Source organism: Neophocaena asiaeorientalis, unplaced genomic scaffold (genome assembly GCF_003031525.2).
Source record: "Neophocaena asiaeorientalis asiaeorientalis breed wild unplaced genomic scaffold, Neophocaena_asiaeorientalis_V1.1 scaffold138, whole genome shotgun sequence".
Lineage (NCBI taxonomy): Eukaryota > Metazoa > Chordata > Mammalia > Artiodactyla > Phocoenidae > Neophocaena > Neophocaena asiaeorientalis.
Window position 1 is genome coordinate 4,865,345 of NW_020172632.1, and position 24,784 is coordinate 4,890,128.

The 24,784-nt window shown below is 39.1% G+C and overlaps 1 protein-coding gene across 1 annotated transcript in view; it reads left to right on the forward strand.

The window, feature by feature from the left end:
* The window catches only part of ZFYVE9 (zinc finger FYVE-type containing 9), a 196,940-nt gene that overhangs the window by 170,882 nt on the left and 1,274 nt on the right, over nucleotides 1-24,784 (forward strand). The window contains exons 14-18 of the mRNA XM_024739235.1: nucleotides 12,903-13,053; nucleotides 15,134-15,214; nucleotides 18,385-18,547; nucleotides 22,021-22,126; nucleotides 24,201-24,377. Of these exons, the coding sequence (XP_024595003.1) occupies nucleotides 12,903-13,053; nucleotides 15,134-15,214; nucleotides 18,385-18,547; nucleotides 22,021-22,126; nucleotides 24,201-24,377 (678 nt within the window). The remainder of the gene's footprint in view (nucleotides 1-12,902; nucleotides 13,054-15,133; nucleotides 15,215-18,384; nucleotides 18,548-22,020; nucleotides 22,127-24,200; nucleotides 24,378-24,784) is intronic.

Below are 24,784 nucleotides of genomic sequence, written 5' to 3' on the forward strand. Positions count from 1 at the left end.
AACTGAATTAGGGAAAATAATAGATGAACACAGTAAGAATTTTAACAAGGAACTAGAAAATATTTAAAAGAACCAGTCAGAACTGAAGAATACTATAACTGAAATGAAAATCGTTGACGTAAAGCGTAGGAAGATTTTCTTAGATCTGTCTCCTAAGGCAAAAGAAATAAAAGCAAAAATAAATAAGTGGGACCTAATTAAATGTAAACTTTTTTTTTACACCAAAGGAAGCCATCAACAAAATGAAAACACAACCTCTTGAAAAGGAGAAAATATTTGCAAATGATATGACCGATAAGGGGTTAATGTCCAAACTATATACATGGTTCACACAACTCAATATCAAAAAAACAACCAACCTGATTTAAAAATGGTCAGAAGGGAATTCCCTGGCAGTCCAGTGGTTAGGAGTCAGTGCTCTCACTGCCGGGGCCCAGGTTTGATCCTTGATCGGGGAACTAAGATTCTGCAAGCTGCACGGCATGGCCAAAAAAAAAGGTAAGACATGAATAGACATTGTGTCAAAGAAAATATACAGATGGCCAAAGGCACATGAAAAAAAAGTTTCTCAACATTTCTAATCATCAGAGAAATGCAAATCAAAACCCCAGTGAGATAGCACCTCACACTTGTCAGAATGGCTATCATCAAAATGTCTATAAGCAGCTATACTCCAATAAAAATTAATTTTTAAAAAAACCTATAAATAACAAACGTTGGCAAAGCTGTGGAGAAAGGGGGATCCTAGTACACTGTTAGTGGGAATGTAAATTGGTACAGCTACTATGGAGAATATTATGGAGATTCCTCAAAAAAGTAAAGATAGAACTGCCATATGATTCAGCAATTCCACTCCTGGATGTATATTCGAAGAAAACAGAAACAGTAATTTGAAAATATACATGTACCCCAATGTTCATAGCAGCATAATTTACAGTAGCCAAGATATAGAAGCAACCTAAGTGTCCATGAACAGATGGATGGATAAAGAAGATGTGATACATAGATATATCTCTTTATCTATCTATCTATCTGTCTATCTATGTAATGGAGTATTACTCGGCCATGAGAAAGAATGAAATTCTGCCATTTACAACAACATGGACGGACCGAGAGGGTATTATGCTTAGTGAAATACGTCAGACAGAGAAAGACAAATACTGTAATGCTATCACTTGTATGTGGAATCTAAAAAATAAAACAAGCTAATGAATATAACCAAACAGAAACAGACTCACAGATATAGAGAATAAACTAGGAAGAGGGGAGTGGGGAGTGGCAAGATATGGGTAGGGGAGTAAGGAGGTACAAACTACTGTCTATAAAATAAATAAGACTAGAAGGATATATTGTACAGCACAGGGAAATATAGTCACTATTTTATAAACTTTAAATGTAGTATAATCTATAAAAATATTGAATCACTGTTGCACACCTGAAACTAATATTGTAAATCACCTATACTTCAATTAAAAAATAGTAAAAACACAAATTAACATTATGAGATGTGAGAGGGATATCATTACAAGTCCTGTAAATAGTAAGAAGACAATAGGGCATATTATGAACACATTTATGCTAGTACATGTCCAACGTGGACAAAATGGACAAATTCTTTGAACATCAACTTTCATACCTCTGTCAAGAAAAAATAGGTAGCTGGAATAGCCCTGCGTCCATTGAAAGAGTTGAATTTATTATTATAAACCTTTTCACAAAGAAAAGCCCAGGTCTAGATATGTTCACTGGTGACTTTTACAAAATGAAGGAAGAAATAACACCAGTTCTATACACTCTTAGAAAATAGATGAGGAAGGGAATCTCTTTCGATGGGGCCTTCATTACACTAGTATCAAAACTAGAAAAAAAATTGGAAGAAATGAAAACTGCAGACCTATATCCCTCATAGGTGGTTGCATAAATACATAACAAGTTTTTAGTATATCCAATTCAGTAATACACAAAATAATAAGGTACTTCATGACTAAATGGGGCTTATTCCAAATATGCTAAATTGCTTTAACATTCAAAAATCAATCTGTAACTCAGCATATTAACAGGATAGAAAGGAAAAACACGTTAAAAGAAAAAGCTGCTGCAGAAAAAGCATTTGATGAACTCATACTTCCATTCAATCTCTCTCTCTCTCCCCCACACCCTCTCTCTCTCTATATATATAGAGATATCTATCTATCTGTGTATATGTGTATATATATATATATATATGTGTATCAGCAGTTTAAAAATAGAAGAGAACTTTTACAATCTAATAAAGAGAATTTATGAAAAACTTAAAATTAATATATCTAACAGTGACTTGATTGACTGGTTCTTCTTTAAGATTGGGAACAAGGAGATGATGTCTACTCTTATTTCTATTTAGCATTTCAGTGGATCTTCTAGCCAATGTAATAAGGCAATAAAACAAAATTAGAGGAATACAGATGAAAAAAAGAAGTAAGATTGTCTTTATTCACAGATAACATGATTGTCTATGTAGGAAATTCTAAAGAATTTACGGAATAGTACTAGATGTGGTCCAGTGAATTTATCAGAGTTGCAAAATCATTGTGTAAAAGTCAACTGTATTTCTGTATACTAACAATCAGAAATTGGAATTTAAAAACAATACAGTAGGGCTTCCCTGGTGGCACAGTGGTTAAGAATATGCCTGCTAATGCAGGGGACATGGGTTCGAGCCCTGGTCCGGGAAGATCCCACATGCCGTGGAGCAGCTAAGCCCGTGCGCCACAACTACTGAGCCTGTGCTCTAGAGCCTGCAAGCCACAACTACTGAACCCCGCAGGCCTAGAGCCCGTGCTCCGCAGCAAGAGAAGCCACCGCAGTGAGAAGCCCACACACCGCAACAAAGAGTAGCCCCCGCTTGCTGCAACTAGAGAAAGCCCATGTGCAGCAAGACCCAACGCAGCCAAAAATAAATAAATAAATAGTTTTAAAAAACAATACTATTTTCATACACTGAAAACTACAGAATATTGCTAAGAGAAATTGAAGACCCAAATAAGTGAAGAGATATACTATATTTATGAATCAGAAGACTCAATATTGTTAAGATGTCATTTCTCCCGGAATTGATTCATAGCTTCAATACAGACCCAATCAAAATACCAGCAGGCTGTTTCAAAATAGAAACTGAGACACTGATTCTAAAATATATATGGAGATGCAAAAAATCTAGAAGAGCTGAGACAACTTTGAAGAAGAACATAATTCAAAGACTTACACTACCTGATGTTAAGGCTTATTTTAAAGGTAGGTTAATCAAGACAGTATGGTTTTGGTATACTATGTATTTCTAGATTGGTGGAACAGAGTAGAGTGATTTCAAGTGCTGTTTATATGGGTATATGCACATACCAAAATTCATCAGATTGTACACTTTAAATATGTACTAAATATGTACATTTTGCCAATTATTTTAAATATAACTAAAAAATAACAAAAATTTTCAAGAAATGTAGTGGACATTCAAACTTTCATCATGTCACAGGGGCAATAGAGCCAAAGAGTTAACCTCATGTCAAAGTTTCAAGCAAAAAGGAACAAAATTGTATTAATTCTTTACTCAAAACCAGAGAGAAATAGAGAAATTTATATTGGTTGTGATATAATGCAAGAATCTGTGAAGTTGTATATCTGTGTAATCCCCGTCTTGTATAATTTAGGCTGAATGGCCTCTTGAGATTCTTTTCCCTGTGTAATTCTAAAATCAGAGTTTTGGTTTATTTTAGTTCAAAGCTACACATATTCTTCAGAGAAATGTGAAGTTACAAAAGCATAATTTTAAAGGTTCATTGTAGCACAAATAAAAACAGATGGCCCTAAAATCTGCTTAAGGAATGTTTTATTTTCTGGCCCTCAAGGAATACATTTCTTTTCTCTTGGGATGGAGGCGCTGATAGTCTTCTTTTCAAAAGAATGAAAGGAGTTGGTGAAAACTGCTCTGGAAAATAGTGCAGAGGAAGGAGGTGCTGTTCCATTGATTATTAGCATAGCTGTTCCCAGTGTTATACATGGAAGACAGTATTTAACCACAGGTTAAATGAAAATATAAGGATCCCCAAGAAGGAGCCCTGGCTGCTCTCCCTCCAGTGACTGCACCAGGAGGTCACTGCTGAACACTGCATGTTCAGAGTGAGATTGTCTTCCCCTCCCTCCAGTGTCACTGCATGCCCATTGATAGGGGTGAACAGTGGCTTCAGAATGCTGTTTCTAGCCAAACCCCTGGCCTTCCCTATCTCCCAGCACTTACAAGCTTGCTGCCACTTTTGGCTTTGAGACTACCAGCTCTAATCTCATTGTGTTCAAGCACCACAAGAAACCCTGGACTCCTTCGGCATCCCTCATCTCCCACAATTTAATTTCTATCTCCGTACATCCCTCTTTCTGACCCCATATTTCACTCATTTTGAAAAACTCAAGGGCTCAGTCCCTGTAAGTTTTATTTGTCTCTATCCATTTCCTTGGTGAGCTATCCAGTCTCCTGGCCTTAAATACTGTCTCTATACTGATGTCTTCCAAATATCTTCCTTCAGCCTGACTGTCTTCCCTGTTTTGTTCGACTTGAGGGTCTTTTTTAAAAATTAATTAATTAATTAACTTTGTCGGCTGTGCCACGTGGCTTGCAGGATCTTAGTTCCCTGACCAGGGATTAAACCCCAGCCACGGCAGTGGAAGCCTGGAATCCTAACCACTAGGCTACCAGGGAACTCCTCGACTTGAGTGTCTTGCCCACTTGACATCTCTACTAACATAGGCATCTCAAGCTTAGCAAGTTCAATTCTGACCTCCTGATCTTCCCTCAAAACCTCCTCTTCTTGTAGTCTTCCCTAAGTTAATGGCAGTGCCATCCTTCCAGTTACCAGGCTCAAAACTTCGGAGTCATCTTTAAGGCTTCTTTCGTATTCTGTGTCCAGTCTGTTTGGAAATTCTTCTGGCTCTACCTTCCAAATATATCTGGAACCCAACCACCCCTCAATCCTTGGGCCAGTCTTGGTCTAAGTTAATCTTGGATTTGTGTAGTGGTCTCCTAACTGGTCTTTTTTTTCATTTTTTAAAACATCTTTATTGGAGTATAATTGCTTTACATTGTTGTGTTAGTTTCTGCTTTATAACAAAGTGAATCAGCTATACATATACATATATCCCCATATCTCCTCCCTCTTGGAGTCTCCCTCCCACCCTCCTTATCCCACCCCTCTAGGTGGTCACAAAGCACCAAGCTGATCTCCCTGTGCTATGTGGCTGGTTCCCACTAGCTATCTGTTTTACATTTGGTAGGGTATATATGTCAGTGCCACTCTCTCACTTTGTCCCAGCTTGCCCTTCCCCCTCCCCATGTCCTCAAGTACATTCTCTATGTCTGTGTCTTTATTCCTGTCCTGCCCCTAGGTTCTTCAGAACCATTTTCTTTTTTTTGTTTTAGATTCCATATATATGTGTTAGCATACAGTAGTTGTTTTTCTCTTTCTGACTTACTTCACTCTGTATGACAGTCTCTAGGTCCATCTACCTCACTATAAATAATTCAATTTTGTTTCTTTTTCCATTGTATATATGTGGCACATCTTCTTTATCCATTCATCTGTCGATGGACACTTAGGTTGCTTCCGTGTCCTGGCTATTGCAAATAGTGCTGCAGTGAACATTGTGGTACATGACTCTTTTTGAATTGTGGTTTTCTCAGGGTATATGCCCAGTAGGGGGACTGCTGGGTCATATGGTAGTTCTATTTTTAGTTTTTTAAGGAACCTCCATACTGTTCCACATAGTGGCTATATCAATTTACATTCCCACCAACAGTGCAAGAGGGTTCCCTTTACTCCACACCCTCTCCAGCATTTATTGTTTGTAGATTTTTTGATGATGGCCATTCTGACTGGTGTGAGGTGATACCTCATTGTAGTTTTGTTTTTCTTTAATGATTAGTGATGTTGAACATCCTTTCATGTCTAACTGGTCTTCTTATTGGTAGCCTTTCCCCCATCAGTTTATTTTCAACACAGCAGCCCAAGTGATCCTGTTAAAACTAAGTCAAATCATGTCACTCCTCTGCTGAAAATTCTTCGAAGATCTTTCATACCATTCCGAACTATCACTGAAGTCTTCTATAGCATTTGTACTTCTTAAACCATTACCTGTCTAACCTAACTTCTTATACCTCTCTTTTATCAGTCACACTGTCCTTAATTAATGTTCCTTGAAACTGCCTGGCTTACTAACATGCTACAACCACACAGCCATTGCACCAGCTATTCTAAATGCCTGTAAGGCTCTTCCTTACATATTCCCATGGCTTTTCCCTCACTTTTCAGTAAGACCTCTCCTAAGTATCCAATATTAAATCGCACTAGCCAGTACTCCTAGTCCTCCTTCATGCTTTATTTTTCTGTATAGCACTTATCAATGTCTAACATATAAAGTATTTTACTTATTTATTTAATTTTTTTCCTCCCCCTCTACACACAAGAATCTAAGTTCTATGAGGGAAGATTTGTTTGTTCACACTGAATAAACCAAGTACTAACACAGTGCCTGGTACCCATTAGATGCTCATTGAGTATTTGGTACATGAATGAGTGAAGGTTCATGGTTCATGATATGTAGACCCATAGACCTGGAAGGTAGATGCCAGGTTCTAGACACAAGTGAACCCCAGCTAACTGGAAGGACAAATATTTATATCTTCCCTAAATATCTCCAGGGAAGGATATTCCTCCACCTGTCCCATTGTTATTCATTTCGGTGTTCCTTTCTCAGTTCTGTTTCTCTTCCTTTACTCATGCTTTTCTCTTTATCCAAAGTGTTCTTCCTGTGTACCTGATTTCAAAACCAATTCAAATGTTAAAGCTTTTAGGAAACCTTCCTAGAATTCTCCATTTTCCAGACAGTATCACTCCTTCTTTCCTCTGTTCCCATCTTTTTTTTTGGGGGGGGGCCGCCTTTTCAGATTATTCTAAGCTGTAATGATTTCTGTTTCCTCTAAGTTTGTATAATATATTAATATTTGTACATCTTTTACATTCTTTTTTAAAGTTTCTTTCTTTTTTTTTTTTTTTTTTCCACTGTGAGGCTTGCAGGATCTTAGGTCTCCAACCAGGGATCGAACCTGGGCCCCGGCAGTGAAAGCGTCAAGTCCTAACCACTAAACCACCAGGGAATTCCCCTAGAACTATATTTTTTTAATTGGTTTTTGTGATTGTGTGAATGGTTAGACTCTGGGGGTGGGAAACACAGGAAAATAAAGCTTATGTACTGCTTCACTTGGTATGTTAAAATGGTCCTTTTGATATAAGACCAAAATAGAATTTAGGTCAGTGCATGGCTCATGGTTGGCACTTCATAGATGTTATCGATTTTGCACATACTGTTGTTGCAGAAGTTGCTTCCTGCCTTTTATCAGTATGTCATTGTCACTAATTTGTGAGCTCTTAGGAAGGTCTGAATCCCATTATCTCATAAGATGTACTCAATTGAATTATTTGCTGCTGACTTGAAGGTTGCTTTACAATTTTATAAGCAGTGTGGAGGAGATGAGCATACAAATTTTATTTAACAAACACTCGAGCTTATTATGCTCTTGGTGCTGTTCTAAGCACTTTATTAATATTAATTTGTTTAGTCCTCATCACATGAAATAGTTACTTTTTAAAATTTATTTTTATGTATTTATTTTTGGCTGCATTTGGGTCTTCGTGGCTGCGTGCAGGCTTTTTCTAGTTGTGGCGGGCAGGGGCTACTCTTCGTTGCAGTGCGTGAGCTTCTCATTGTGGTGGTTTCTCTTGTTGCAGAGCACGGGCTCTAGGCGCTCAGGCTCAGTAGTTGTGGCTCACAGGCTCAGTAGTTGTGGTGCACAGGCTTAGTTGCTTCGTGGCATGTAGGATCTTCCCAGACCAGGGCTTGAAACCATGTCCCCTGTATTGGCAGGCAGATTCTTTTTTTTTATTTTTAATTAATTTATTTATTTTTGGCTGCTTTGGGTCTTTGATGCTGCATGTGGGCTTTCTCTAGTTGCAGCGAGTGGGGGCTACTCTTCCTTGTGGTGTGCAGGCTTCTCATTACAGTGGCTTCTCTTGTTGCGGAGCACGGGCTCTAGGTTCACGGGCTTAAGTAGTTGTGGCATGTGGGCTCAGTGGTTGTGGCTCACAGGCTCAGTAGTTGTGGTGCACAGGCTTAGTTGCTTCGTGGCATGTAGGATCTTCCCAGACCAGGGCTCGAACCCGTGTCCCCTGCACTGGCAGGCAGATTCTTAACCACTGTGCCACCAGGGAAGCCCCCAGGCAGATTCTTAATCACTGCACTACCAGGGAATTCCCATGAAATTTAGAAAGGAAGGAAGAATTAGGAAGAAATTGGGACGCAGAGAAATCAAGTAACTTGCCCAGTGACATACAGCTAGTTAGTAGCAAAGCCGGGATTGAAATATAGGCAGTCTGGCTTGAATCCTTGCTATTAATCAGATCCAGGACTGAATGTGGATGATGCCATATAAGAAATGCAAAGAATGTGCTATGGCAGTTCAAAGAAGGGAGTGGTCACATTAGTATCTGATAGGGAATTAAAGAAGGCTATATGCAGGAGTTGGTGTTTTTCCTAAGCCTTGATTTGGGGTCAGCTTTTTCAGGTGCTTGGATATGGGAGAAGAAAAGGGAGACTAAAAAATAGCATATGCTAAAGCTCAGAGATGGAAAATGGAAGTAATCCTGCTTGTAAGGATACAGTAGGGAAGAGAGATAAGACAAGAAAGTTGGTTTGGGGTTAGAGCATAGGATGCTTGTGATTTGAATGGAGGACAAGGTGGGGAAGATGTGATATGATCAGAGCTGTGCTTTGTAAATGTGGGAACATTCTGTGTGGACTAAAAATTAATCATCAGTCTAAGAAAGAAAAGAAAAATTTTATTTGAACCAAATTGAGGATTATAACCCAGAACAGCATCTCAGAAAGCTCTGAGAAATGATATGCCCATTAGAATTCAAAGCACAATTATAAGTTTTTTGAGACAGAGTGCTGTACACTAAATGACATATTACTGACAGTTTACACAATCCAGATCTGCAAAAAATGGCCCCCTTACAAGATCCAGAAGCAATGTTATCTTTTAAGTGGTCTTGTTGGAGCTAGGAGAATGTTGCATTCATGGTTAAGCAGGTATTTCTGCCAGTGGGGAGGTTTGGTGGATGCATAATGCCGATTCACAGTGCACAGTAGTAGAGGGGAGAGAGGAAGCCAAAAGGCAGAGAGAATTTTTTATGTTTAAATTTTTCTTGTGTTGCCATAAACTATGAATTTTATTTCACATGTGGAATGAGTCAGTGCTGCTAGAGACTGACTATAGATAAAACAGTTATAAAGTTGTTATTATATCCAGAAAAGAGGTAAATTGGTCTTGAACTGCAGTGACAATAGTGATAGGTCAAGAGATATTACAGAATTTGAATTGACAGAGCAGAGAAATGGCACAAATAAAATGGAAAATCCAGTATTTATATCATCATATAACAAGTGTAAGTTTATTTTATGTTCAGTAAGATCCTTTGAATATCTGGGAAATTCTCCTTTTGGTATAAATGAACATAGTTTTAAGAGAAAAAAATCTGTTCATTCATTTCTAAAAAAATACGAAGTTTTTAAAATCTCATTGGGCTTGAAATTGACATCCAGGGAAATGATTTTCTTAGAGGCTAGCTAATTTATTCAGAATGTCTGAATCAAAAATATTTATTTATAAAAAAAATTTTTTTGGCCATGCCGTGCAGCTTGCGGGATCTTAGTTCCCCGACCAGGGATTGAACCCAAGGCTTGCAAGTGAGAGCGCTGAGTCCTAACCACTGGACTGCCAGGGAATTCCTGAAAATATTTTTAATCTGTTCAATGTAGACAAAATTAGAAACCACTTTAGCCTAATGATTTGGAAGAAACGATGGATATATTTTTTTAGAATTGCTGTATATGATTGTAGCCGTTTCCCTCATGTGATACAAGTGTAAATTGCAAATGAGAACCTAAATTAGTCTATCTATTGACTTCCCTAAGTAGGAATCTTCTAGCCGACTTATCTTATTTGCAAAAACTTATTTAAAAGTAATCTTTGGAAAACCCTGATAGAACTGGTTTGTTTTAATGGGTTGATAAAAGTTAGTGTGAGAGGAATATTTAATTATTGTTTGGATGCCTCTGGCGATACAGCTATATATCAAAATATTAACTTTGTAAGAGTTATAAACATAACAAAGTCAAACCAGGAGATGATGATATCTCAGAATTGTATCGATACAGTACCGAGAAATAAATTTACCAAGGAGGTAAAAGACTTGAAACCTGAAAACTATAAAACTTGTTGAAAGAACTTGAAGAAGACCTAAATAAATGGGAAGACATCTCATGTTCATGTATTGGAAGACTTAATGTTGTTAATATGTCAATACTACCAAAGTGATCTACAGATCCAGTGCAAGCCCTATCAGAATTCCAGTGGCCTTTTTTTTTTGTAGAAATGGAAAGCCAATATTCAAATTCATTTGGAATTGCAAGGGACTCTGAAGCCAAAATAATCTTGTGAAAGAACAAAATTGGAACCTACACACTTCCCAATTTCAAAACTTATTGCAAGGCTACAGTAATCAAAATAGTGTGGTATTGGCATGGAGTAGAATTAAGGTCCCAGAAATAAATTCACACATTTATGTCCAGTTGATTTTGACAAGCATGCCAAGACTATTTAATGGTGAAAGAATAGTCTTCAACAAATGGTACTAGGACAACTGAATATCCACATATAAAAAGAATTAAGTTGTACCCTTACTTCAAACCATGAACGAAGTTTAACTCAAAATGGATCAATGACCTAAATATAAGAGCTAAAGCCATAAAGCTCTTAGAAAAAAACATGAGGGTAAGTTTTCATGACCTTTGATTTGGCAGTGGATTTTTAGATATGACACCAAAAGCACAAGCAAAAAAAGAAAAAAATACATAAATTGGACTTAATAAAAATTAAAACCTTTTGTGCATCCAAGGACATTAACAAGAAAGTGAAAAGACAACCAATACAGTGGGAGAAAATATTTGCAATCTATATATCTGATAAGGATCTGGTCTCTAGATCTAGAATACGTAAAGAACTCTTATAACTCAACACAAAAGACAAACAATCCAATTTAAAAACGAGCAAAGGACTTGAAGACACATTTCTCCAAAGAAGAATGGCCAACAAGCACTTGAAAGATGCTTAATGTCATCAGTCACTAGGGAAATGCAAATCAAAACCACAATGAGGTACTCCTTCATACCTACTAGGATGGCTATAAAAAACAACAACAACAGTGGAAAATAACAAGTGTTGACAAGGCTGCAGAGAAATTAGAAACCTAGTACACTGTTGGTGGAAATTTTAAATCGTTCATCCACTGTGAAAAACATTTTGGCAGCTCCTCAAAAAGTTAAACATAGAATTACCAAATGACCCTGTAATTCTACCCCCAGTATATATTCCGAAGTATTGAAAACAAGTCCTCATAACAAGTACATGTACACACATTTTCATAGTAGCACTATTCACAATAGCCAAAAGGCGGACATAGCCTAAACATTCATGGATGGATGGTTAAACAAATTGTGGTGTATATGCACAATGAAATATTATTTAGCCATAAAAGGGAATGAAGTATTGATATATGCTATACCATGGATGAGCTCCCAAAACATTATGCTAAGTGAAAGAAGCCAGACACAGTAGTCACATATTATGTGGTTCCATTTATATGAAATATCCAGAATACAGACAGAATGCAGATTGGTGGTTGGAGGGGGGAATGGGAAGAAACTGGTTAATGAGTGAGGGATTTTACTTTGGAATGAATGATGGAAGTGTTTTGGAACTAGATAAGAGTGGTGGTTGAAGAACGTTGTGAATGTACTAAATGCCACTGAGTTGTTCACTTTAAAGTGGTTAATTTTATGTCGTGAATTTTATTTCAATACATTTTTTTGAGTATAGTGATACAAGAATATAAAAGGTATCAGAGCACTCATCTGCTGTTTTTCACACTGCAGTTTATAATGTAAGAAGAAGAGGGGAGTAAAAGAAAATAAAAGTTTTAAACTAGAGCTTTCAAAAGATCAAAGCCATTTAAAAAGATTGAATTAGAAAGTTGAACAGATGATGACATGAAGGAAAAAATGGGAATAAAAACAAACGAATAAATTATCATTAGCCTGTTTCAACGAGAAGCCAGATTTTAGCATCAAGATGGTATAAGCTCAGATTTATTTACTAGATACAAAGTGGTGGCCGATGAGTTTTTCCAGGTTAGGTTCAGAATTATCACCTTAACTCTCTTTATAAGAACAAAGCAAAATATTAGTAAGTGATTTCATTGAAGATATCAAACATAAGTTAATAAAACTAAGAAATAATGGAGTTCATATATTTGTAGAGGAAAGCACTCCTTTGTATGGATGTAGAAAAAGAAGGCAAGATAGACTTAAATATGGGACATTCTTTTGACTTAGAATTTCAGTGTATATATATTCTCAGAGAATCCAGTGGATAGGAGAAACTATTGTAATTAGCTAAACTAATTTTAGTTACTTGCGTTTAGTGCAGCAATAAAAAGAAGATGAATGCAAAATGTCATGTGTTTGGCTTGTAATATAAATCACCTATAAACTATAGAGAGAATTCAACAAGTATGTGAATTTTTATTAATCGTGACTGATTTTTCACTTTGTTTTCATTATTTGGTAGCTCCTTTGTCACTTTAATTAAATAATAATATTCTCTTTTGTCTTTGAGAAGTTGTGGAGTGGTGCTATGTCAGACACACCAAAAAATGCCCGTTCTTGGCAGAATAAGAAAGTTAGCCTTTCTTTGATTGCAGATGATGAAAGCCATGAACAAGTCCAATGAGCATGTCCTGGCAGGAGGTGCCTGCTTCAATGAGAAGGCAGACTCTCATCTCGTGTGTGTCCAGAATGATGATGGCAACTATCAGACCCAGGCTATCAGTATTCACAATCAACCCAGAAAGGGTGAGTGTTTGAGCTGATTGAGGTTATAAGAATGGAAGATTGGAGATTGGAACTGGAGAGTTGGATATGTCAGCCCCATAACACTCACTGTCAGAATAGGTGACCACAGTTTGATTAAATTAACCTTTCCAAGCTTATTCTTTAGGAGTATGTTGACTACCCAGACTTAGAGTTGCAAATGGGATCTCTGTTATTGAGGGGAGCATCTTGAAAATACTGCCTCAGGATACTGACAGAGCCAGCATTGCTATTTGAAGGTAGAAGACTAGGCCCCATGGTGAGAATATGCTTAGGTGGATTTAGAGCTTTTTGAATGACCATACCCAAAGAATGTTAATTAAATTAATAGGTTGACAGGATTCTGAAGGAAGCCTTCCAGATTCGGTGGTACTCAGAATGTGGTCTCATCACTTAGAAGATTGTTAGAGATGAAGACTCCATACCCCATTTCTGCTAAGTCAGAATTTGTGTTTTAACACAATTGCTGTGTTATTCAAATACACATGAGAATTTAAGAAGCATTGCTCAATGTGCCATTTCCTAAAGTGTCTTATCAGCTTCTATGGTTTTTTAAAATATTCACATAAATAAATAAAAGTTTAGCTTATTATATTAGACTGAGAAATCCTATGTTAAACAAGTTTAAGCAGATTTCTTTACTGCAGGACTTTTCAGAGCCTTTAACAAACTGATGTGTATTGTGATTTTACAAAAGCAGGATAGTGCCTAGACCTTCCCAAATTTATTTGACCATGAATCTTTCTTTCCCTCAGAATATCTCCTAAAACTAGCTTTCTTTAGTATGCTTTATGAAATACTTCTCTAGTAGACATACTGTAGGTCATTGTCTTCAGTTTATTTTTTAAATCAGTTGTTTAGTAAAGGCGTAAAAGGTACTGAGCACATGTATATTCAAATATACTATCTAAAATAGGTTGGTGATAAATCCACTATGCTCCCTATTAGTCAAATCATATCTATAATATTTGAATAAGTTCTGGATATCATTAACATAATTGGTGATAAAACTAGAAGGTCTTTAGAGGATGATTCAAGGCCTGTGAGATGTTTAGAAACTAGGTCAAAGGAAGACCTCTTGAATAAAGTATAAATGTTTAACCTGGAAAAGTACAGATTGAAAGAGAGTGAAAAATAGCTATCTCTATTTTTAAGGTTTTCTATTATGTGGAAACAATATTCACCTTACTCTCTATAGCTACAAAAGACCAAAACCTGCACCAGTGGGTGAAAGCTACAAGGATCTAGATTTGGGCTCAATTTGAGAGCACACTCTGTAACACTGAGAGCTATCCAGAAATAGAAATGGTTGCCTTGTGCTTTGTGGGCTCCCTGTCACTAGGAGTCTCTGACAAAGGCTGGATCACCTACCCATTAGAGATACTGTAGGGCCAATGGGTAGGAAGGTGGAATAGCTCAGTCCAGTTTAAGATGTGGAGAAATAAAAAGTGTAGTGCAGTTTTCATAAAGCTAAATGTAATTAAATATCCTTTCTTTCATGAAGAGGTGTTTGTCTTTTAAATAGGTGTTTGTTTTTTTAATAGCTCCACTTGGTAAATAAAATAGTTGGCAACCATATCTCCATATTCAAAATATGTTTGATCTAAAAAAAGCAATGAATTAGATCAGGGGTCAGCAGACTTTTCCTGTGAATAGTGGTCTTTGCAGGCCTGTGGTCTTTGTCGCCAACACTCTGGCATCATACTTCAAAAACAGCCATAGACAATATGTAAATGAATGGATATGGCTGTGTTCAAATAAAATTTTGTTTACAAAAACAAGCTGCAGACCAAGCCCTAGTCATGACCACTAAGATTTCTTTGCTTCTTGATTGAAGGAAGCACAAAACAGAATGGAAGAGTATATCTTAAAACCTCATTCTCTAAGCTATCATTAGTATTTGAATTATTGGTTACTTGCGTATTGTGGTGTATAGAATCGGTGTTTTTTGTTTTCTGTATGATGATGGTTGGAGTCCCTAACTACCAAATGTTTCATTATTATTTTCAACCCCTCCAACTCAGAGTCTTTCTTCACTAAACTATTTCTATTGCTATTTTAGTGACTGGTGCCAGTTTCTTTGTGTTCAGTGGCGCTCTGAAATCCTCTTCAGGATATCTTGCCAAGTCCAGTATTGTGGAAGGTAAAGAATGAGTTATTTACTGCATGTACATTAGTTCAGTCCTAACTGTACAACTGAAAAACAAGGGACATTAAAGGAAGCCTTGGGCTTCCCTGGTGGCGCAGTGGTTGGGAGTCTGCCTGCTGATGCAGGAGACGTGGGTTCGTGCCCCGGTCCGGGAGGATCCCACATGCCACGGAGCGGCTGGGCCCTTGGGCCATGGCCTCTGGACCTGCGTGTCCGGGGCCTGTGCTCCGCAGCGGAAGGGGCCGCAGCGGTGAGGGGCCTGCATACCGCAAAAAACAAAACAAAACATAACAAAACAAACAAACAAAAAAGGAAGCCGTGACACTTTTGCCATAGACATTTTTTTTCTTTTTTGGATTGACGTCTAATTCCAGCTAGTCTCATCTGTGCTACCTGTCAGTTCTAAACAAATGAATTCATCTGAATACTTCCTTTTTTTTTAATAAATGTATGTATGTATGTGTGTATTTATTTATTGCGTTGGGTCTTCGTTGCTGCATGTGGGCTTTCTCTAGTTGTGGCGAGCAGGGGCTACTCTTCCTTGCGGTGCGCGGGCTTCTCATTGCAGTGGCTTCTGTTGTTGTGGAGCACAGGCTCTAGGCACATGGGCTTCAGTAGTTGTGGCACATGGCCTAAGTAGTTGTGGCTCGTGGGCTCTAGAGCACAGGCTCAGTAGTTGTGGCACAGGGCTTAGTTGCTCCGTGGCATGTGGTATCTTCCCGAACCAGGGCTCGAACCCATGTCCCCTGCATTGGCAGGCAGACTCCCAACCACTGCACCACCAGGGAAGTCCTGCCATAGACTTCAGACTCCTATTATTTATTCAATAGCATCTCACTCTACAACTAATTAAAACTGTCATAAGTTTGCCTAGCTCTCCAAAGAAGGGAGTAAGTGGTAGAGATATCATGGGACACCGACATAAAAGTTAAGAGATGGCTTTTCAGAGCTCTGGAATAAGGTACCCAAAGGGTCATAGTCTGAATTCAGATATATCACTGGGTGTGAATCTGTAAATATGTAGATGAAGTTCAGCCCCAATTACCCACAAGAATGCTGCAATCACCATTTGGTGTACAGAGTGGGATTCATCTGCTGCTGGTTTGCTATAATTGACGTGAAAAGTTAATTAAGTGAAATTTAATGAAAGACTAATGAGCATATTGGTTATTTTCTTTGATTTTTGTAATTTATTTTATTGAAGTTTAGTTGATTTATAATGTATTAATTTCTGCTGTACAGCAAAGTGATTCAGATATAATACACACACACACACACACACACACACACACACACATTCTTTTTCATATTCTTTTCCGTTATGGTTTATCACAGGATATTTATTTTCTTTGTCAACTATTCTTCACTTTTTTTTGATCTAGTTTACTCTTGTTGTATAACAAATTAAACCAGAATTTAATGGCTCAAAATAACTATTTTATCATGCTCACTGATTCCTCTGGGTCTGCCCTTGACAGGGCAATGCAGGGTTGGCTTGACCCTGCTCAGTGATGTCTGGGGCCTCAGTTGGGATAGCTTGAAGGTTGGTGGTTACTTGATGGCCGGGAGCTAGAATTATCTGAAAGTTTTTTGATTCACAAGTCTGGGGCCTTTGCTGGGATGATTTAAAGACTAGGAGTAATGACCAGAGTCCTTATCATCGGACTCCTTAGCATGCAGCCTTGGGATAGTTGGACTTACATGGTGGCTCAGAACACCCAAGCACAAGTGCTCCAGCACAAGGCAGCAGCTGCACTGGTTTTTATGACCCAGCCTTGAAAGTCACACAGTGTCATTTCTACCATCCTCTAGTGTTGGAAGTGGTCATAAGCCTGCTCAAAGGGAGAGAAGTTAGACTCCATTTCTTGATGGGGAAATGGAAAGGTAGCATTGTAGAAAAGCATGTGAGACGGGACATATAGTGGTCATCTTTGGAAAATATAGTCTGCACACACAATGACAGGTTTTCATTTCCACAGTAGCTCACTCCAGCACCCTAAGGGCAGTTTTTCCTGAGGGTAGATTCCATTGTGTTAACTGAAATACATAGGTAATCTTACTGACTTTGATCTCCTCTATTGGTAAACTTAATAAAACAGCAAGTGAAGAGCAAAGTATGCTATTATACTACATAGCAGAAACACTCTATTAAGAAATTAAGAAATCTAGGAGCTAAGCAGTTCTTTGGTCTTAAATGACTAATTAATGCCTATGTGATCAAATATTGACTGCCTTTGAAATTGTGTCTTTACAAGGTGATTAAAAAGCACCCCTTCAGTATTGTCAAAATGATAAATTGAACTGACACAGATTCTTACAAATGCAAAGCAATGTATTTAAAAGTTATATTTATGTCTTTGGGTTGGGAATTTCTTAGGCCTTACACTTCATTGTGTGTGTGTGTGTGTGTGTGTGTGTGTGTGTGTCAGTAGAGTAATTAGCTGCCTATTTATGAAATTTTTATTGAAGCTCTTTAGAAATTATCTTAGCTGAGAAAATTTTGTGTCAACGAAGCAGGGTAATTGCTCAGCATGTGACAACTTTCTCCCTTAATTTCAGTATTTGCCTTTGACTCCAGTAGGTAGCAGCCCCAAAATAGTTATCATCTGTTGGCTACATGGTAGCCCATATAAAACACATGTGGTAGGTTTGCCTTATTGCTAGTCAATAAATGGATTTATTCCCCATCCCACTGCTGTTGTTTATTCAGTGATTTATTTAACAAACACTTACTGGCTTTCACTGTATGCAGTCATAGTAAGGCGAGAGATGCAAGCGAATAAATATGATCAGAGCATGATAGATGCATCAGTGGAAATACGAACAAAATCCTCTGTGTGTCCAAAAGAGGGACGTGACCATGTGTAAGTTTTCCCTTTGAGCAGTCTCAGGACAAACTTTGTTGTGCCTGAAGTGAAGTCAACAGGCAAGCGTTTGAAGCAGAATCCATCCATCTTGGCATTTGCTCCTCATAACACTTTCAATGAGTAAGAGGTTCAGCTCAAAGAACAAAACCTCTTTGTATCTGTCAGCTTCAGAAAACAGAACAGAGTCTTACATTTAATCCTAGAGGGATTTGCTAGATGCCAGGTACAGGGTTTCACCTGCCCTTCTACCTGGCTTTGCATTGTTTCCATCTGTATTGTCTTGGTGCTGATTCTCAGATGGCGTTATGGTCCAGATCACTGCAGAGAACATGGATGCCCTGAGGCAGGCGCTGCGGGAGATGAAGGACTTCACCGTCACCTGTGGCAAGGCAGATGCCGAGGATCCCCAGGAGCACATCCACATCCAGTGGGTGGATGACGACAAGAATGTCAACAAGGGGTAAATGCGGCGACCTTCCCCCCTTGTGGCATTTCGTTATGGGCTAGGCTCTGGGTTTGGTCTATACTGGTGTTTTATAACTTTACTGAAAGCCCTGCCTAAGAAGAAAGGACTGCTTTGTATCGTAACATGGAATTTAAAATTTCTGGTTTCTTGGCTTAATTTCTGAAGGAGTTTCTGTGCATATTTTTGAAGGGAGGAGGAGGGAAGGAGTTGATGAAACAAAACAATCCCTTTAAAGTTTTTGAGATAATAGTAAAACCTAAGCCTTTTTTGGTTTACAAAGCACTTTTGCTAATTTTGTTTCATTTAACAACTAGTATTGTTATTTCTGTATTACAGGTGAGTAAATAAACACCAAAAGGATAAATGACTCCATAAAGCTAGGAAGTGGCAGGGCTAGGACTGAAAACCACCTCCTTGGGCTTCAAATCCTATACTCTTCTCTAGTACATGGCAACTCTATTCTGATGGTTTAAGCCCAAACCTTGGAGTCATCTTTGACGCTTTTGTCTCACACCCTACCACCTAGTCCAACAGTAAATCCTGTTAGCTTTACTTTAAAATATTTCCAGAATCGTACTACTTCTCACTACCCCTGCTGCCATCATTTGGTCTGCATTATTGCAGTCGCCTCCTAACTGGTTTCATTGTTTCTAGTCTTGGCCTCCTCCTTCCCCCCAGCCTAATCAATTTCCAGTACAGCAGCCAGAGCATTGTCACTTCTTTGCTCAAAACCCACCACTGGCTTCCAGTGTCATTCAGGGTAAAAGCCAAAGTCTTTTACGACATACAAGGCCTTACACAATCCCTCCGCCCACTTCTCAGAAGCAACACCTGGCTTCTTGCACGAATACATCAGCTGTGCTTCTGCCCTCAGACCTTTGTACCTTCTGTTTTCTCAACTTATACCCTGTTCCTATATAGCCACCCTCCGCCCACTTCTCAGAAGCAACACCTAGCTTCTTGCTCAAATACATCAGCTGTGCTTCTGCCCTCAGACCTTTGTACCTTCTGTTTTCTCAACTTATACCCTGTTCCTGTATAGCCACGAGTTGCTCCCTCCCTGCTTCAAGTTTTTTCTAAAATGTCACTTTCTCAATAAGGCCTTCCCTGGCCAGCCTACTACATTATAAGCCTCTCATACACATTTCTTCCCTCCCCTGAATTATATTTAAGAGCACCTATAACTCTCTAACATATATTGTTACTTATTTATTTTATTATATTGCCCCTGGGATGTAAGCTCCATGAGGGCAGAAATTTTTGCTAGTTTATTTACTTCTGTGTCACCAGCACCTAAAACACTGTCCAGCACCAAGCAGTTCTTTTTTAAAAAAATTATTTATTTATTTTTGGCTGCGTTTGGGTCTTCGTTGCTGCGTGTAGGCTTTCTTTAGTTGTGGAGAGCAGGGGCCGCTCTTCGCTGCCATGTGCGGGCTTTTCATTGCAGTGGCTTCTCTTGTTGCGGAGCATGGGCTCTAGGCGCAGGCTTCAGTAGTTGTGGCACTCGGGCTCAACAGTTGTGTCTTGCAGGCTCTAGAGCGCAGGCTTAGTAGCTCCGCGGCATATGGGATCTTCCCAGACCAGGGCTCGAAACCGTGTTCCCTGTATTGGCAGGCGGATTCCCAACCACTGCGTCACCAGGGAAGTCCCCCAAGTAGGTTCTTTAAAAAACTGATTAATTGAATAAATATGTCATACTTCATTGTATTAAGCTTTCTCCCATTCATCCTTCAGGCAATAACTATGTGTGGGCTTCTGAAAATACAAAAATGAAGTCCACGTGATCCTTGCTGACAGGTGACTTACTCTGGTTTTGAAGATAGTTATAAATAAGTCCACCAAAGTTCGGAAGACGCTCATAGAAAACTCTATAGGAGACAGTGAAGATAAAAAAGAAATGAGGAACTTGGTAGAGGTGGTCGGGCAGTATTCGGGAATGACTTCCTAGAGGAATGGCTGCTGCTTGAGCTGAGTCTGGTAAGATGAGTAGACATTTGCTGCATAGCCGTGGCAGAGTGGGCATTCCAGTCTGAGGGACTAGCAGAAGCAAAGGCAGGTAGAGGGCATTTACAACAAGATTTTTTAAGAAATGGTTTTAAAACCTTTGTTATTGAACAAAAGGAAGCAATTTCTAAATCAATGAGTGTGTTTGCCTACTTTACAAAAAACCCTTTATCTTCCCATACTTCCTGGAAAATTTCAAAATCAATTTGTGTTTAATTCTCTATTAGATTTGGTTATTAGGTTGATGGTGTGAACTGATGAACAAGTGTCTATATTATCTGTCACAACAAATTCCATGGTTATTAGGACAAAAAAGTTGATAAACTGAAAATCTGATGCCTTAAGGGATTGGTAGCTAACAACAAGTAGGTTGCCCTTTCCTACAACACGTGCCAGTGGCAGCATCTTAGAAAAAAGGACAAGAACTAGTCAGGGAAGACTCTTGAACCCAGGAGTTTAGTTTGTAGTGTGTAGACTGAATGTTTTCCAGCTTGTTCCACTGTGTCAGGGTAGCCTTTCTCAAAAGAGTGTTAATCAACTGAGGCTGCTCTATTTTTGACATTCTCTGATGAGTTAGAAGTTAATCTTAACAATGGTTAAATAATTTTAATTCATCAAATGAAGCGAATCCCAATTTAGGTTAAATTTGACCTTTTGTACATAGAGATTCAAAAATATAAACAGGTTTGAAAATTGTTAGGAAAAGTTTGGAATCTTTGCGACAATTATTTGGAATCCTCATTGGAATGAGTATGTATCTCCACATATTTATACTTGCTATATTTTGGAGAGGGCACGACCATAAAATGTGGCCTTTCTATTCAGGAATCTAGAAGTGATAATGTAGCACTGAAGGGAGTTTGTTGTGATAGATAATATAGATACATGTTCATCAGTTCACACCAGCACTGTCATAATTAACATACTTGGTCAAATAATTCCTTTAATCAATAAATACTTATTAACTGCCTACATTCCAAGCAGTGTGTCAGACCTGGAAATGTAGCACACAGAGGTGAGTATATCGTATACCCTCCCTTTCGGAAGTTCATTTGTGAGGCAAATACGCAGACGTCTGGAGAGTATGATGTGATGAGTGTTGTCACAGTCAGGAGCGGAGTGCTGTGGCAAAGCCAGGGGAGAGCAGCATCGGGTGGGGCTGTGCAGTCACTGAAGGGAGGAATACTGGAGGAAGAGAGCAGGAAGTTTCTTTACATTAAATAACCAGCTCCTGGAATCAGGACTCCTTTGTCATATGTGTGTTCCCTGAATTATTTCAGTGCATAGGCCCTTCCCTGAGAGCTCTGTTCATGTACATTTTTGTGCAGTGGCTTCTTCTTTTATGATGTTTTACACACGTGTTCAGCAAGGCACCCAGTGTAATTAGTCAAAAGACTTGACAAGAGAAGTGGTTCTTCTAACTTTGAGCTGCTTCCATCTCTTTCCTTTTGTCTCTGTTTTAGTGTCATAAGTCCCATAGATGGGAAGTCCATGGAGTCTATAACAAGTGTGAAGATATTCCATGGATCAGAGTATAAAGCAAATGGAAAAGTCATCAGATGGACAGAGGTAAGGAAATGAAACTTGGCATCCTTGACCTCCTTTGAAGACAACTTTTGCTCGGCCCAGAGACACATTCTGGGCTGATTCTGGAGGATAAGAAAAATAAATAAATAAAATCTCTCTGTTGACCTTCTATACTCCAATTCTCTCTGGTCTGTCTTAGCTCACTAGGAAGAAATGCACAAAGTGCGGCCTGCAGCAGTCAGACATCTCCTCCCGATGAGCTAGTGTTGAGAGATTTGTTCACGTTGGAACTCAAGAAGGGTGTATCTCTGAAGGGTGCATACCATCTTTGCTGGATTCTTCAGAAAGCTGGGCTGGTTATGCTGTAGTTATAACTGTCTTGGATAACACAGTCTTTAAAAAATAGACTTATCTCACCAATAAGAAAACTAAAGCTCAGAAACTAACTTGTCCAAGATTACATGGCGACTAAGTAATGGCTGAGTCCTGATTCAAACCCAGATCTGGCCAACTCCTAAGCTCTTTTCCACTGTATTGTTCCTTAACATGAAAGCTGTGTTAGAGGCTAACTTGGGAATGAGAGGACAGGGCAGAAACCCTGTATATGTGTACATGTCAGACAAATCAGACAAATCAGAAAGTTTATTTTCTGAGAGTAAACAGGTAGGTCCTATGTCTCAACTTCTCTTGAACCTTATTTATACTTGTCTATAAAATAAAGTATTAAATGATAAGATCTCTAGGATTTCTGGCAGCTTTAAAAATCTTATTTTTTTTTTTAAATCTAAGAAGTTCTTTGACTTCTACCTTTTCCATTTTACACACAGGGTAACTGAGGCCAAGGGAGGTTAAATGCCTTACCCAAGTTTACTAGCTGGTTCCTGACAACACATAGACTAGAGGTTCTTCAGTTCTTGAGCTGTTGTTCCAAGTGACTTATCTTTCATGCCATGCTTGGTGTTTTCATATGTGGCTGAGTGGTTTTATCTGCTTGCTTTGTAATGATCATCCCTTTGATATATTTTGAGTAGTGCAGGGTCTGGAACATGTAAATGTCTTTATTGCTTACAAAGTAGTTTGACCTGTGTTTCCTCCTTTTTGCTCCCTAGTAACCAACTGAGGTAGGGAGATGAGAAATGAGAAATTACATAATGAGTAAACAGTCTCAGAGAGGCCGGGTGACTTGTGACTTGCCTAATGCTGGTTGCTGGCAGAGCCAGGGCCAGAAGTCTCCTGAGTCCCACTCCAGAGCTCCTTCCATCGTTTCATGCTGCCATTCTCACTAGTGCATCGGGCGTAGGGCTTCAGAGTGGCCCCTTTGCAGTATTCTTAGTATAAGCCACTGCTTGAGCAGTAAGCTAGGGCGTGGTATATAGAAGCATTGTGTATTTACGTATCTGTATCTTTTACGTTTTGCTTTTATATCATTTAATTTTTATAATAACCAGAGAGAATAGGTGCTTCCCATTTTACAGAGGCAAACCGGGCATTAATAAGCTAAAGGACTTGCTCATGACCCTCCTCTATGTGACTAGGACTCAAGTCTCAGTTCCAAATCTGCTATGCTTCTGCTTGCGCCCAGTGCAGTGCTCAGTTCAAGGACACTGACACAACTCTGGCCTCAGCAGTGGCAGAGCCATGTGGTGGGAAAAACTGTCTGTGATAAGAGGCAGATTCTGGTCTAGGCCCTGAGCAAGTCACCTCCCTTCTATGAGTAATCAGTAATATGAAGGTGTTGGGTGACATGATCTATAAGGTCCGTTCTCTTAGAAAGTTGTCCACATATTAGGGATTCCTTTTACAAGTTTACAGTGCAAAATGTAAGCCATTCCCAGTTCTGCGTAGAACATACCATTATGACCATGGCCATGGCTTTCAGCTAGATAGGCAGATAGCAGCTACCATTTTGTGGATGCAGAGACTGTGAGAGGCAGAGGCTGTCTCTTAGATGTAAGATGTCAGTGCCCTACTTTTCTTGGCCCAAGGACCTCGTGGTGTCCGAGGTCTTCCTGCACATCTTAGGGAATCAGGTTGCTCATACACGTGAGTTGGTGTACTCATTTCTTCCTACATCTCCTAGGCACAAGTTTAAAAGTCTCTTTTGTTTGGGGACCAGGTGTTCTTCCTAGAAAATGATGACCAGCACAGTTGCCTGAGTGATCCCGCAGATCACAGCCGACTGACCGAGCACGTTGCCAAGGCTTTTTGTCTTGCTCTGTGTCCCCACCTGAAGCTTCTGAAGGAAGATGGAATGACTAAACTGGGACTACGTGTGACACTTGACTCAGATCAGGTAAAGGGTCTCAGCCTTTGAAGCGGGCCTTGGGCAGTGTCTGTTTTCTGACATGTGAGTTTTCCTGCTGCAACCCAGAGAGTATAAGTCTCTGGACCTTGGGCCTGACCAGATATAGTATTTAGCCTTCCCTCTGTTGGTAATACAGCTGGATGTGCTGCTTGGTCAGACTCTCTGAACCACTGGAACTCTCTGGCTTCCTCCCCTGAATTCTTGCAAGGACTTTTCTTTTTAGTGTGGGCTAAGAAGTGTGTGTGAGGACCAGCCACCTCCGGTGTGAATGACATCAGGGCCAGCCTTTGAGACTCCCCAGCCCCGCCCTTTGGGAATCATTCTGCCTCCTTTAGAGAGCAGGTCCTAAGCCGTCCCATATCCTGTCATTTTCTTAAACTACAGAAGACTTCTGC